This window comes from Nannobrachium achirus (assembly GCF_963921795.1).
Source record: "Nannobrachium achirus genome assembly, chromosome: 9".
Taxonomy (NCBI): domain Eukaryota; kingdom Metazoa; phylum Chordata; class Actinopteri; order Myctophiformes; family Myctophidae; genus Nannobrachium; species Nannobrachium achirus.
This window is the reverse complement of record NC_137818.1, coordinates 44969364-44982769: the sequence shown is the minus strand read 5'-3', so window position 1 is coordinate 44982769 and position 13406 is coordinate 44969364. Positions and strand designations below refer to the sequence as shown.

General features: G+C 42.4%; 1 protein-coding gene across 1 annotated transcript in view; it reads left to right on the top strand.

Annotated features, from left to right (window-relative positions):
* nphp4 (nephronophthisis 4) overlaps nucleotides 1–13406 on the top strand; it is a gene marked incomplete at both ends in the record, with an annotated part of 228353 nt that overhangs the window by 58548 nt on the left and 156399 nt on the right. The window contains one exon of the mRNA XM_080732808.1: nucleotides 20–156. Within this exon, the coding sequence (XP_080588934.1) occupies nucleotides 20–156 (137 nt within the window). The remainder of the gene's footprint in view (nucleotides 1–19; nucleotides 157–13406) is intronic.

Here is a 13406-nt window from a genome sequence, read left to right as displayed (position 1 = left end):
CATCTCATCTTGCCTCTAGGAGATGCTCTCTTGAGACCCCAGCTGCTGGAGACATTGTCCTACACCCTGGACAGACTGACCGTGTCCCTCCGGCCGTCCTTAGAGACGTTTGAGAGGCAGCTGCTGCAGCTTGTCAACGATGACTGCCACAACACGGTAAGGCTCTGCTCCCACCACCCACCTCAGTTCCCTGTGGCGCTGTTGGAGCCCACAGAGGTGAAACACAAGGCCAGGCTCAATGAGGGGGTTCCAGGGGGCCCCACGCTACAGTAAATGATTGATGGAACCAAATGGACCTTTACCGGTCCGTAACTCTCAGAGTATACAAATGGACCCTTACAGCTGGGCATGCAAATGGGCCATTATGGGATTTTAAAGTAGTAGATTATACATTTCTAGATTTTGGTTTCCAGAGATGAAAATCCTATCAAACAGGGGTCCGTGGTCTGATGCATATCAAACTGGGGGTCCTTAAAGACCGGCTGAAATAAAAAAACAGAAAAACCAAGCCGTTAAAATATTGACGTGTCTCTCGGGAAGGGACGAATAAAGTCCAATTGCCGCGGGAAGAAAAAGTAATGGTGAAAATAAGCATAATATAGCATCGGACAAAGTAAGGGTCTAAAGTCCCGGCCAGATCAGTTACATTTTCCCCGGCTCTATTTAGGATCAGATCCAATTTAAATCAGCTTCATTTCAGACCGGATCCAATCATTCTCTGGGATGTTTAGGGCAGGGGCTAATAAATCAGAATGTTTCTCTGAGTAATTTGTTTCGGTCCAAATATCCTTGGTTCTGTGGGACGGGTCACAGGTCTCCTTTCTTGGGCCCATGCTACCCTCTACTCTATTCTGAATCTAATTCAAGATGACGGCCAGATGGTGCATTACAGCCAACCAGATACATACCATTCACCAAAGTTCATATGTGTTTTAATATGAATAATTTACCCTTTTAATCTGTCTTTCTTACTTTCTGATTTTATTAAGCACAGACTTTGAAAACGTATGATTATGGATGTCTAGAGAAAGCTTGACAATATCAGTGGTTTTGGGGCGACCATAACTTGTCATTATTTCCAAGCTGTGCAGTGAAATTATTCATCTTGTTTGCTGCTACGCGCAACCAATCAGCTGTTGGCAGTCCCACTCCTGACCCATATTTCTCATACTGATAGGAGCATTTTACTTACATTGATTTGTAGCCATACATGAGAAGAAATGGGAAGAGCCTGGGGATTTTAATCAGTTTTTGGAGAATGAGTTGTGGTGTTTTGTATCTGTAACCCCAACCTGTAGTGCCTGCAGACACTACTGCCATGGTAACTAATGCTGGTCATAGTTCAGAAAGCTATACAACTCCCTCAAAAAGAAAGCATGAAGTGGAACATGCCCTTTTATTATGGGACATGAAGGTGACATTGAGTTAGAGAGGGTGGGCATTTTGAAGGCCAATGAATTTAACAACTTCTGACTCATCTGATCATCTGTTTCACTATGATTATGATCCAAATAACTACTGTTAGTGCTATTTAGCATAGTTTTTAGTTTTTGCATTTTTGTGTATGCTGTACCACAATGCATCCAGAAGCCATACAGTATGCATACATTGTTCTTGTTTGTGATCTGAGGAAGAAGAAAAAGGAAAGAGGCATGACAGCTACACATGCTGTCTGCTGTTGGATTGGGTAGGCTACTGTACAAAGCTACACTTCAGTTTTAATTTATACATTTTTAACTCTCTCTCTGTAACAATTTAACCAAATTAATCCTTTCCCTGACAGAGGTAAATGAACACTGAGGATTTAGAGTTTTAGGATGTATAAGCTAGGTCAGTAGTATTCAGTGCTCTGCTAATGTTGGTGGTGTTATAAGAAGCAATTCAGTGTGAGAGGATGATAGAAGCTGCCATGGTCGAAGGTTGAATATGACATTATATTGACATACAATATAATACAATGCGATACAATACAGTATGTTTACATCCTTTCTATGAAACATTATTGTTCATCCATTTGTATGGTAGACTATAGAGCAGTGAAGTCTGACGTCATTTACCCATCCTACCTGGTTCATGTATTTTCCCCCCATTCTGAATTCCCATAGACTTTTTTTCATATCACGTCATATAAGAACTGTGTCCCAAACATAAACAAATGAACTAAGCAGTTTGACTCATATGGATATGAAGAAAACGCTAATGTTTCTGTCGCCAAATTAGTTACATTTTCTTTAGAAACAGACTGTATCAAATATGAGTGACTGACTATCATAAACCATACAGAGCCTCCTCCCCGACAATATCGCAAAGACTGTTTGTTTATTTTTGGACCGCAATGCTTATATGAGAGGATTTTAAGATGACTCAATGTTATTCTCCATAGAGAAATTACTTCCATGAACCGGGAGATGAGCGAGTGACATCATGACTTCACTGCTCTATGTTCCTACAATATAACACGCACGTGTAGTTAGTTCGTCTCCCTACTCTTCCTACTCTTAGACCTTGGTTTCAGCTTGGACACCTACTGGTTGACAAGTAGTACATCCTGAACCTCATACTCCTAATATCTCCCCTGGTCAAGGGCAAAAATGGGTGATGTTTGTTTTGAATCGGAACTTAGGTAACGCACATAGATTGGCTTCAGTAAAAAAAGAAAACGGTAGAGCCCGCACACAAAAGCAGGTACATTTGAAGCTTTTTGTCAGTCCTGTTGTGGATCTTCTTCAGTCTTCAGATGTTTGTTTTCCCACACGCCAGACCTGGTTTGAAGTCCTGGGTGTTACATTTGCAATGACCCCTCTGCACCGGGAGAGGCTATAAGAACTTACGGATTGTAGCTTTAAACCAGTGGGCCACACAAAGACTTTAATGATGATGGTGCAGTGTCGAGGGATTATTCTAGAGACCTTCTAGACACAATCGGATGACATTTGTATCCATTTTTAAGACAGTTGCTCTATACACTCTTCAATTTACAAGATCGCTAGGCAGCAGGTCAACTCCAGCAGTAATAGCCTTGACAACTTCGCAAAGATTATTTTCCACAGCTTGATATTTTCTTTTATCTCACTTTCCATTACTCCAATCCCGGCTGCTGGCGCAAGCTCTTTAAGAGCTGCCGCTGCAATTTAAGGCAAACCATTTCCTAAACTAAATGGAGCCTATCTATTCCCTTCTCTTTTTCGTGTCCGTGGAGAGTAGGACAGTTAACCATGTTTGACAGGTGCGGCCATGCGGCGACAATTATTTGTACAGTGGCGTTGCTCTGGCCCTATTTTCTCACTCCTGGCTAAGTGAAATGTGTCTTTGAGGGGATGAGAATTGATATGACGACGCTGTCATCTCCCGTAACTCGTTGACATTATTGTGCTGGACTTTTTTATCCCAGACTCCGGGGAATGATTGTGTGTTGTGCAGTTAATCAAGCAGCTCAAGTGTGGATACCAATCTCCACCTGGGAAGACCTACAGCAGGTCCTCATAGTATGTGATTTCTATTGTGTTCTTGATAGCTTTTTCTGGGGTTTACAGGCTTACAGATGCTATGGCACTGCTGTACTGCTTTGTTTGTGTAGTTGTTTGTTCCTCTACTGTTCGTCTAGTGATTGAATGTTGAGCTTTTTGGTGAACCACAATGAAACAAGTATTTCTTTGTGATTCAATTAATGTTTTCTTTTATTATGGTGTTGTACATTTGGTCAACAAAAATCGCACACACGTGCACATCTCCTTGTATGGGCCGTTCTGTCCATGACGTTGGTTAACTCTATACATGGAGTTCCATGCTCATACAGACACTCATACGGACATAGGGACCTACACACATAGCCAGACGTACTGTAGGAGCGGTTAGCATCGCTCAAAAATATTCAATTCAATTCATACATTTGCCAGTGGGGTTGGAAGTACAGAAGAGTGATTTAGCGTGCTAATGGAACACATGAAAAGGTGTTACTCTGCCAGGAAAAGGGATGTCTGGGATTCACAACTTAGTGCAAAGAAGGAATGGAAAATAAAAAGGTTATCACTTTCCAAAGAGTTTGATAGACAGACCTTTGATCCAAGCAATATCTCTCTGTGGCATGTGAGCCTTTTCTGTTGATGTTTTAATGGACTCAGCCTTGTGTAATGACTACCTCTATTGTAAGCTGTATTGTAGGTGAAGGTATTTACAATTCAGTCTTCTTTCATCACAAAACATATTTTAATGAAAGCCTATATGGAAATTGGAAAGATGTGTTCTATGCCTCATTGTTTGGATTGAACGTCATGAAATGACGTACTGTAGGTGTGAATCTCTATGAGTCAATGACCAGCATAAACGTTACCTTTGCAAACAGATGTCACGACACTGTATTATGCTGAACTTGTGTCACTCAATAAACACCTCCCAAGTGTTATGTGTGTGTGATAGAAGGTTGTGAAACCGCCAAGAAGACGCTTGACAGGTGCTGCCGTTGGAGGAGTATCAAAGGTAAAGAATCGCTGTGGCTCAGCGTGTAATACATTGATTAATGGGGAATTGAGCTGCAAGAATTCACTCCACAATAGCTGCCAATATGTCAATCTAATCTCCAACTTGTCTGCGTGCCATACTGCGATGGTCAACAAGAAGAAAAGAAAAGTGTAGATTTTTCATTGACGTCCCTTGAGGGACGCTGCCACGCTAAGCATTGTTGTCGCTCAAAAGACGCTAACAGGAATGTCATTGGAAAGGTGAAGGAACATTATATCAGGATTGATTGGGTGTTCAGCTGGGACTCCAGAGGCCCTCGGGCGGCGAACAAAATTTTATTATACGTCGTGTCACGTCTTCATTACGACACGCGCCGGTGTCTAATGGGGAGCAAACAAGAGTCTTTTTTATTTTTTACCAAACCATTATGTATTCTGGCCGTGTTCAGTAAGAAATTAATAAAAAAGAAAGTTTACAAAGTAGAAACAGTGCAACTTCTGCTCCATTGTGCATTAGGTGACACCTCAGAATGAATCAGTTCTCTCACTTTGGAATGCACACACCCCTTCCACCCATTTGAACAATGGGCTTTGAAGGTCTTCTCAACTCTCCTCCTAAATCTTGTGGATTAGTTAAAAGTGTTCCAGATTGACTACTGTTGGTAAAACTTTTGTGGTGACGAAATTCTCACATCTGTGAAAGGTGCTAATGCATGCACAATCCTTCTTGACAGCAGCTTTTAATTAATGTGTGTGTGTGTGTGTGTGTGTGTGTGTGTGTGTGTGTGTGTGTGTGTGTGTGTGTGTGTGTGTGTGTGTGTGTGTGTGTGTGTGTGTGTGTGTGTGTGTGTGTGTGTGTGTGTGTGTGTGTGTGTGTGTGTGTGTGTGTGTGTGTGTGTGTGTGTGTGCGAGAGAGAGAGGGGGGGAGAGAGTGTTTGAGATAGAGAAAAGAGAGAAAGTGTGTGTCGGCGTGTGACCTTTAAAAGCGTGACTCCATCTGGATTGTCATCAGGATTTCACAGAAGTGATGCTGACACCTTGTGCTGTATAGTTTTGCGTGCATGTTTTGTGCACTTTCGAGTGTGCGTTACCATGTGTTCAGGCTCTTGCGTGCACAAATATGCAGACAGTGAGTGATATGGAGCGTAAGAAACCCTCAAACGTACAGTACAGTGTGCAATGAATTATCATCTCACACTGTCAATCCAATGTACGCCAACACACGGGCTCCCAATAAGCGGAGATATATTTAGCACAACACGCACAGAATCACAGAATGTAGGTCTCTTTTTACATTCCCCCTTTGCCATACAGGCAACGCCCCAGTTTATGTACTTCTCATGTGAAAACTGGGACTGCTTTCCATATGTTTACAGCTCACTTAATGACGTGTAGTAGACCCCAGTTGGAGAGTGACGTTGGAGTAAACTAATCCCTGACCTACTCCGTCCCCAAAATCAGTCGGGGGCATTGCGTCCTCCCTGATGAAAGGGCCTCTGCAGCTGCATGGAGGCGTCAGAAGTCGTCTCAGCGTCTTGGCTCGCGATCAAAAGAGCACGGTAGAAAAGTCGGAAGAGAGGATCAGGGGAGGACAAACGCCACACCGCAGGCGGAACAACGTGCCTTAGGCTAATTAAATAATTAAATCGTTCAATAATTTAAGAACGAGGCCGCGAGAGAGAGAGATTTCTTCCATTACCCCCTAAAAGTCAAAAAAGAAATCACTCAAAAATAGGACTGCTGCTGTGAACATAGACAAAGGAGATAGGATAGGGTTCTCAGGGAAATGTTGGTGACACCTCTACAGTACATGTGCCCATGATTATGCCTGCACCCCCATTTTATTTAGGATTTGACAGGACCGGCCCGCAGCACGTATTAATGAAACTGCAGGCCTCTGCAGTGATTAGAAACCATACAGAATAATAGTGTAAAGCTCTGTGTGCCACACTACTTCTGGAGCTGTGGCTAACAAGTTACGGTTGTACAGTTTGTGAACAAAGCTGTGTGGTCTACTTTTGTATATCTGGCCTGGTCTTTTGACATGACACATTGACAACTCCATGAGGGAATAACATGCTCAGTAATGGAAGTATGGAAGACGGGACTAATGTTTGTCAGTGTCCATAATGTGTTTTCTTTGGAAGTAATAGTGCTACCGTGATAGAGATGTCAGTAGGCAATCATTGTAGGAGTTTAAAAAGTTCCAATCTAGTTGACTTTGGAGGTTAAGGATGCTATATATACTATACTGTATATATACACACACACACACACACACACACACACACACACATATACTGTATATATACTGTACACATACATACACACACACATATACATATATATATATATATATATATATATATATATATATATATATATATATATATATATACACACACAGTATACACTGAGGTGAATTAGATTTCAGTCAGTCTTGTCTTGTGTGTCTTTGGTGTAGGACGTATGTACATGTGTGTGACCGTTACAGCGCTGTAAATAATGTCTTCTATTATCTTTTAATAACATCGTATCTGAGTCAAGGTTTTGCTGTTCTTTTGAGAGTTTCAATTCCGCTGGGCTTTAGTCATAAAGTCCATAAATTGAGTAAGATTTCTACGTTAAGATGACTGCTGCATGATAATGAGTTTGAGAACTAACACCACTATTATTGTTACTCATACAGCCAATCATGCACTTCATATAGCTTTACAAATGTTTGCTGACAGGCATAATCACGGCTGAATACTGTAAATTGACACAATGACACATGAAAACAGTGACTTGGCTGAAATGATTAAAGTCTGATTAAAGTCGACAGTCTGTATTTTAAGCTTAGTCATTGTCTCATTTGACTCCCAGATGAACAAAAATACCAACACTTTGTCAAACAACTGGAAACATGTCCTGTTTCTTGTTGTGGAGAGGCTTTCCTAGGACCACAAGAGCTTTTGAAGATTGAAACCTGATTTTTAATTTGTTGTTTCACTCCCTGAAAATAGCTGATCTGCATTTCAAAACATGTCACAATAATGTGACACATTGTGGGCTCGTAGATTGGCTATTTTCAGTAAGCAGCACTAGTATGAATGAGAATAAATTAAGCATAAAATGGGTTTATGGAGTGTGAGTTCTATTAAATGTCTCACAGAAGAATGGACATCATGCACTTTGTCTTTGACACGGCACAATCAACTGCTTTACAGTCATCCTCATGTCAAAATACTTGTCAATGTTTACAACTTGATGAGAACAGTGGCGATTTAAGAATCCCCGGGCCCTGGCGCTTCTCCAAATGAAAGGGCCCCCCTGCCACCCCCTGCCCGACCCGACCGACCGACCGACTCCCCCCCCCGTGCGGGAGGACTACACGCACGAAAGTGCGCTCTCACATTCATCGATTCGTATCGTATCGCCTCTCTCTGCATAGCGCAGCATAGCAGCCAAAGAGAGAGAGGGGGAGAGAGAAAGGGAAAGAGAAAGAGCATGAACCATAATGAGAGAGAGTGTGCGTGCATAGCGGCTTCGCTGTGACTCACCACCATAGACGTCTTCATAGAAATAATGATGCGAACATGCCTGACAAAAGTGAGAGTGAGTAGTGAGTAGTAAAACGGCATTGCTGTTGAACATACGCTTCATATGCGCGTTGCATGCACAAAATGAAACGGTGCGTGCTGTCCAGCATCCACTTAGGGTGAATGGCACTCCTAGGCGCACATCACTTTAAAGAATATTCATCCCCATTTCCCCATTCTCTAGCAATCTTGACAGAAGAGAAAGGAGGGAAGTGAAGCGCTTAGTCGGGTTCATTAGCTCCGGCACCTAATCATTTACAAATCTAAGCACTGCCTCTACCAAAATCCAAAAATAGCTCAAAACTGAGCTTGTCAATCTGCTATTTTCTCCAAATGTTCGCCTATTATGACATGTCCAGAAAAGGGATGCCAGGGTTCAAGTGGTTGAACAGCCATATTGCCTCACAGGTTGAGGATACCTTCAAAATAGTGATGTTTGTGGCAAAGGCGTCACAAGGGGGGGAAAAGTGGGACTGAGTTACTATAGGGCCCAAGGTGGAGGGGCCTTAATTATTTTACTCTATAGCTATTGAAAAATAGCAGATATACAAGCTCACTCAGATCTGTAGATCTGAGTGAAGCTTGTAGATCTGCTATTTTTGAAAAGTCGTGAAGACGTGTGCAATTCTTTGAATATGTGTATTTTTTAAGCGAACATTTGTAACTAAAACTTTGCTTCTGGGGGTCCCTGGAACTAAATATTTTGAGATGGGGGTCCGTGGCCAAATACATATCATTTTGGGGGTCCTTCACATGAAAAAGACTTGAGTGCCACTGAACATATGTTTTTCAAAAAACCTTAGAAGGATTTGAAATATTCAAAGACTTGCACATTTTTTCACGATTTTTCAAAAATAGCAGATCTACAAGCTCGCAGCGCAGCACTCAGTGCCACGCTGTGAGCTTGTATATCTGCTATTTCTTCAATAGTTAAAGCACAAAATAATGCGTAATAATGCGTTCCCAGTCTAAATGGGTTAAACCCCCTTCCCCTATGAAGAACATTCATAGGGGGCCCACAGTGAATCCTTGTACCCAGGGCCCAGAATTTGGTGCCAGACCCCTGGTTGGTGGCTCAATCAATCAAACAAACAAACACCACAACACCAAAACAAGCACACAGAGTCATGGTGCTGCGAGGCACTTTCGATAAAAGCCATCCGATGGCTTTGTGAAAACGGAAGGAGGGGGAACATTTTCCAGCTGGCCGGATCAGTGTGTGTTTGACTGGATAGTTTTGGGCATTGTGAATGGTGGCTGTGTTTCACCGGGGGGGCAGCAGTGATCCATCAGTGGAAGCGTTGTGCCAGTTAAAATCTGTTAACCCATTTCAGAACGGGTACACTATATTGTGTATCACTATTTTATGCTTTAACTATTGAAAAATAGCAGATATGCAAGCCCGCGCTGCGAGCTTGTAGATCTGCTATTTTTGAAAAATCGTGAAAATTACAATTTTGACCCGATTCTATAAGTGTCTTTTGAATCCTTCTAAGATTTTTTTGAAAAACCTGTGTTTCCATGTCAGCAATCTGGCCAGCCATCTTCAAATAAAAAGGTCCTTTTCACTTAAATGGAGCTCAGTTAGTCTGTTCTTGAGAGACTACAATGTCAGTGGTTCTCAAACCTTTTCATGTGAAGGACCCCCAAAATGATATGTATTTGGCCACGGACACCCATCTCAAAATATCTAGTTCCAGGGACCACCCAGAAGCAAAATTTGAGTTACAAACGTTCGCTCTGAAAATACATACATTCAAAGATTTGCACCCATTTTCACGACTTTTCTCAAAAATAGCAGATCTACAAGCTCGCAGCGCGGCACTCGGTGCCGCGCTGTGAGCTTGTATATCTGCTATTTTTCACTGGTTAAAGCATTCAATAATTCTAGGCCTAAATCTGTTAAGGACTGGGTGGGGGAGTTTGGCAGATGAGAGCAGCATGCTGATGACTCACCCTCCATGTGAGAGATCTAGCTGTCCTCACACAGGCAGCCGTGAACATAAATGAACGCAAACAAATGCAGATGTAGACTAGTACATTCTGGTTGGCCGTGAAGCGTGCTATATGATTCTCAACCTTTTGAATTTCAAGAACCATCATTTTGATACCGTGAATGGGTCCATTTAGTTTCATTTGTACATTGTCAGAGACTGAGTTACATACCCTTAAAGGTCCATTTGGATCCATGGTTGTACCGGAACCCGACGCTGAGAACCAGTGCTATTCGTGCAAAGGTGATGTTGGTGGGTCTTTTCTTGTTTTTTCTCCACTCTCATATCATACTGTATGCAGTAAACCTTCAGTTTGCACCCTCGAGTTAATATATACTCCAGTTGAAATAACATAAGCATAGCTAATCAACCGCGGCAGTTAATAGTCTTCATTTAAATAGCGACCTTTTTCCAAAGTGCTTTTCAATGTGCATTACATTCTCCCCATGCAAATCCACCCATGCAATAATGGTGGAGGCAACCATGCAAGGTACCAATCTGCTCATCCTGAGCAGTTAAGGGTTCAGTATCTTGCGTAAGGACACTTGAAGTTGACACAAAGCCACTTTCTCATATGAACACTGGAAAATGTATGGGGAATCAAGTCGAGACATTGTCCGGTGTTAGCTGTTCATACAGTACAGTAGAATGTCCGTTTCAGATGCGTTCAGTCACACATTGAGATACTGTAAATACTCTGTTTGATAAGGGGAGAGGCGGGGTCTGGGTAGTAGACGCACACTTTAGCTACTCCAGAATCTGGGAACCCATAGAAAAATACATTTATGTCTTGAGAGATTAGCTACTCCCATGTAAATATAACACAGGCACAGCCTGAGGGAGAGACGATGATCAAACACAATCTTTTTTTATTTCCTTCCACAGAACATGACATAATGACAGATACAGTACAAGTTCTCCACATGCGGTCTCCCATTGATGCACCCATGCAAAACAAAAACGAAACATAGGCCTAATGAACACCACAACATGTCAGGTGATATCTTAAAAAGTCTTGGAATAAATTCCTTACCAAAAAATGTCTTCACCAATGTGTTTATGGAGGTGTCTAGAAACACATCTCACAAAGACTGAAATTCAGTTTACCTAGGAGAATCTGTGACAGCTGCTGAAAGTTGGGGTTGGGGTTAACACACACACAAATAAATATGCTTTAAGTAGCATGTGAGGGGTCACTAAGGGTTTTTCATGATTCTGAATCCATTGCAAGCATTTGTTTTGCACAAAAAACATTCCTTGGGCTAAAAATGTCTTTCACAAAACTGTGAAAAGTGATGACTCCTCATTAAACTATAGTTTTGTGGGACCATTTTTAGCCCAAGTTTTTCGTGCAAAAAAAATGCTTGCAATCGATTCAGAATCATGAAAAACCCCTAGTTTGAATTTCAGTCAGAATCAGAATCAGAATCACTTTTATTTGTCACTTCCTTCATATACATACATACATAAAGAAAATGAAATAACGTTCCCCCTCAGTCCCTTGCAGTGCAACATAAAAACTTTAAGCCTGTCTAAAAACATAAAAGGTCCTAAAACTAAAAACAGCGTAGACAACATTTAGGAAGAAGTATATATATATAAAATAAAATGAAACGAGCCATTGTGCAATCTTCTTCAAAAACATTATCATTCAGCACAGTAAAGTGCTGTTGTGCATTTTAAAAGTGCAATCATGTCCAGACCATCACAGCCAAACAATGCAAGTCAGTTGGCCAGGGAGGGGGGGATAGGCAGGGGGCGCAGCGCATTCACAGTCCTCACTACACTAGGGAAGAAGCTGTCCCGCATCCTGCTGGTCTTGGCCTTAATACTTCTGTACCTCTTCCCGGAGGGCAGAAGGTCAAAAAGGCCTTGTGAGGGGTGATGGAGGTCCCCTATGATGCTGACAGCTCTTCTGGTGCAGCGCTCCGTATAGAGCTCCAACAGAGATGGAAGAGGGGCACCAATGATCCTCCCCGCTGTCTTCACCACCCGGCTCAGCTGATGTTTCTCCTGCTCCTTGCAGCCGCCGAACCAGGAAGTGAAGCAGTATGTGAGAATGGACTCAATGGTGCCCCTGTAGAAGGTGGTGAGGAGAGGAGTGGGAAGGCCTGCTTTCTTGAGCTTTCGGAGGGGGTGGAGCCTCTGCTGGGCCTTCTTAATGACGGCAGTGGTGTTGGTGGTGGAGGTCAGGTCGTCTGCCAGATGAACCCCCAGGAACTTGATGTTCTTGACCTGTTCCACAGGGGCACCGTCGATGGTCAGCGGTGTGTGAGGGCAGATACTGGCTCTCCTGAAGTCAACCACCATCTCCTTTGTTTTGTCCACATTCAGAAAAAGATTATGTGATCTGCACCAAGTTGTTAAGAGTTCAACCTCCTTCCTGTACGCAGACTCATCGTTTTGACTGATAAGTCCCACCACAGTTGTATCATCGGCAAACTTGAGGATGTGGTTGCTGCCAAATTTGGCAGTACAGTCATGGGTCAGCAGGCCAAACAGCAGGGGGGGGCTAAGGACACAGCCCTGAGGCGATCTTGTGCTCACAGTGATGGTCTTTGATGTTTGACTGTCGACCCTGACTCTCTGTTGCCTCTGGGACAGGAAGTTGAGGATCCAGTTGCAGGTGCCATGGTCCACATTCAGCAGCCGCAGCTTTTCCACCAGCTGTTGTGGAATGATGGTGTTGAATGCTGAGCTGAAGTCGATGAAGAGGAGTCTGGCGTACGTGTTCTTTTTCTCTAGATGGGACACACATCTTTGTGAGATGTGTTACGAGACACCTTTACAAACACATTGGTGAAGAACTTTCTTCACGGGGGCTCCATACATTGCGTTCATACATACATACATTGTATTGTCCGTTTAAAGTCTGGAAAACTTCCATAATGCAGTGCATGTCTGAAAGTAAACTCAGGCTGAGCCTGGGATCAAATGAGGAACCTTCAAGTTCCTAGACGGCTGCTCTACTTCCAGTCACTGCCGCACAGTAAAGTCTTCAATTACTTCTGTGTGAAAAGATAATGTTTGGAAAATAATTAGCCTTTGAATCAAGGGAGCAATTCATTTATATTTCTAATTACACATTTTCATTGGAACTCTATTTCAGTGAGAGCTGAAGTTCTTCAGATGAATACAAACTCACACTTGTATTACCTCTCAGAGCTGCGACACCGGTAATGGATTTGTTTTGCTGTTATAAGTGTTGTTTCAACATGATTATTCCCGTTTGAATTGTTCTCCCATCTAAACACATCAACACTGGTATCGCTGATTTGTGCGAAGCTTCAAAACGTTAGAAAACGTTTCAAATGCTTAGTTTTATTTATATTTTCCTCTTTTTCTTTTAGAAAAATATCAAAAATAGACTATTT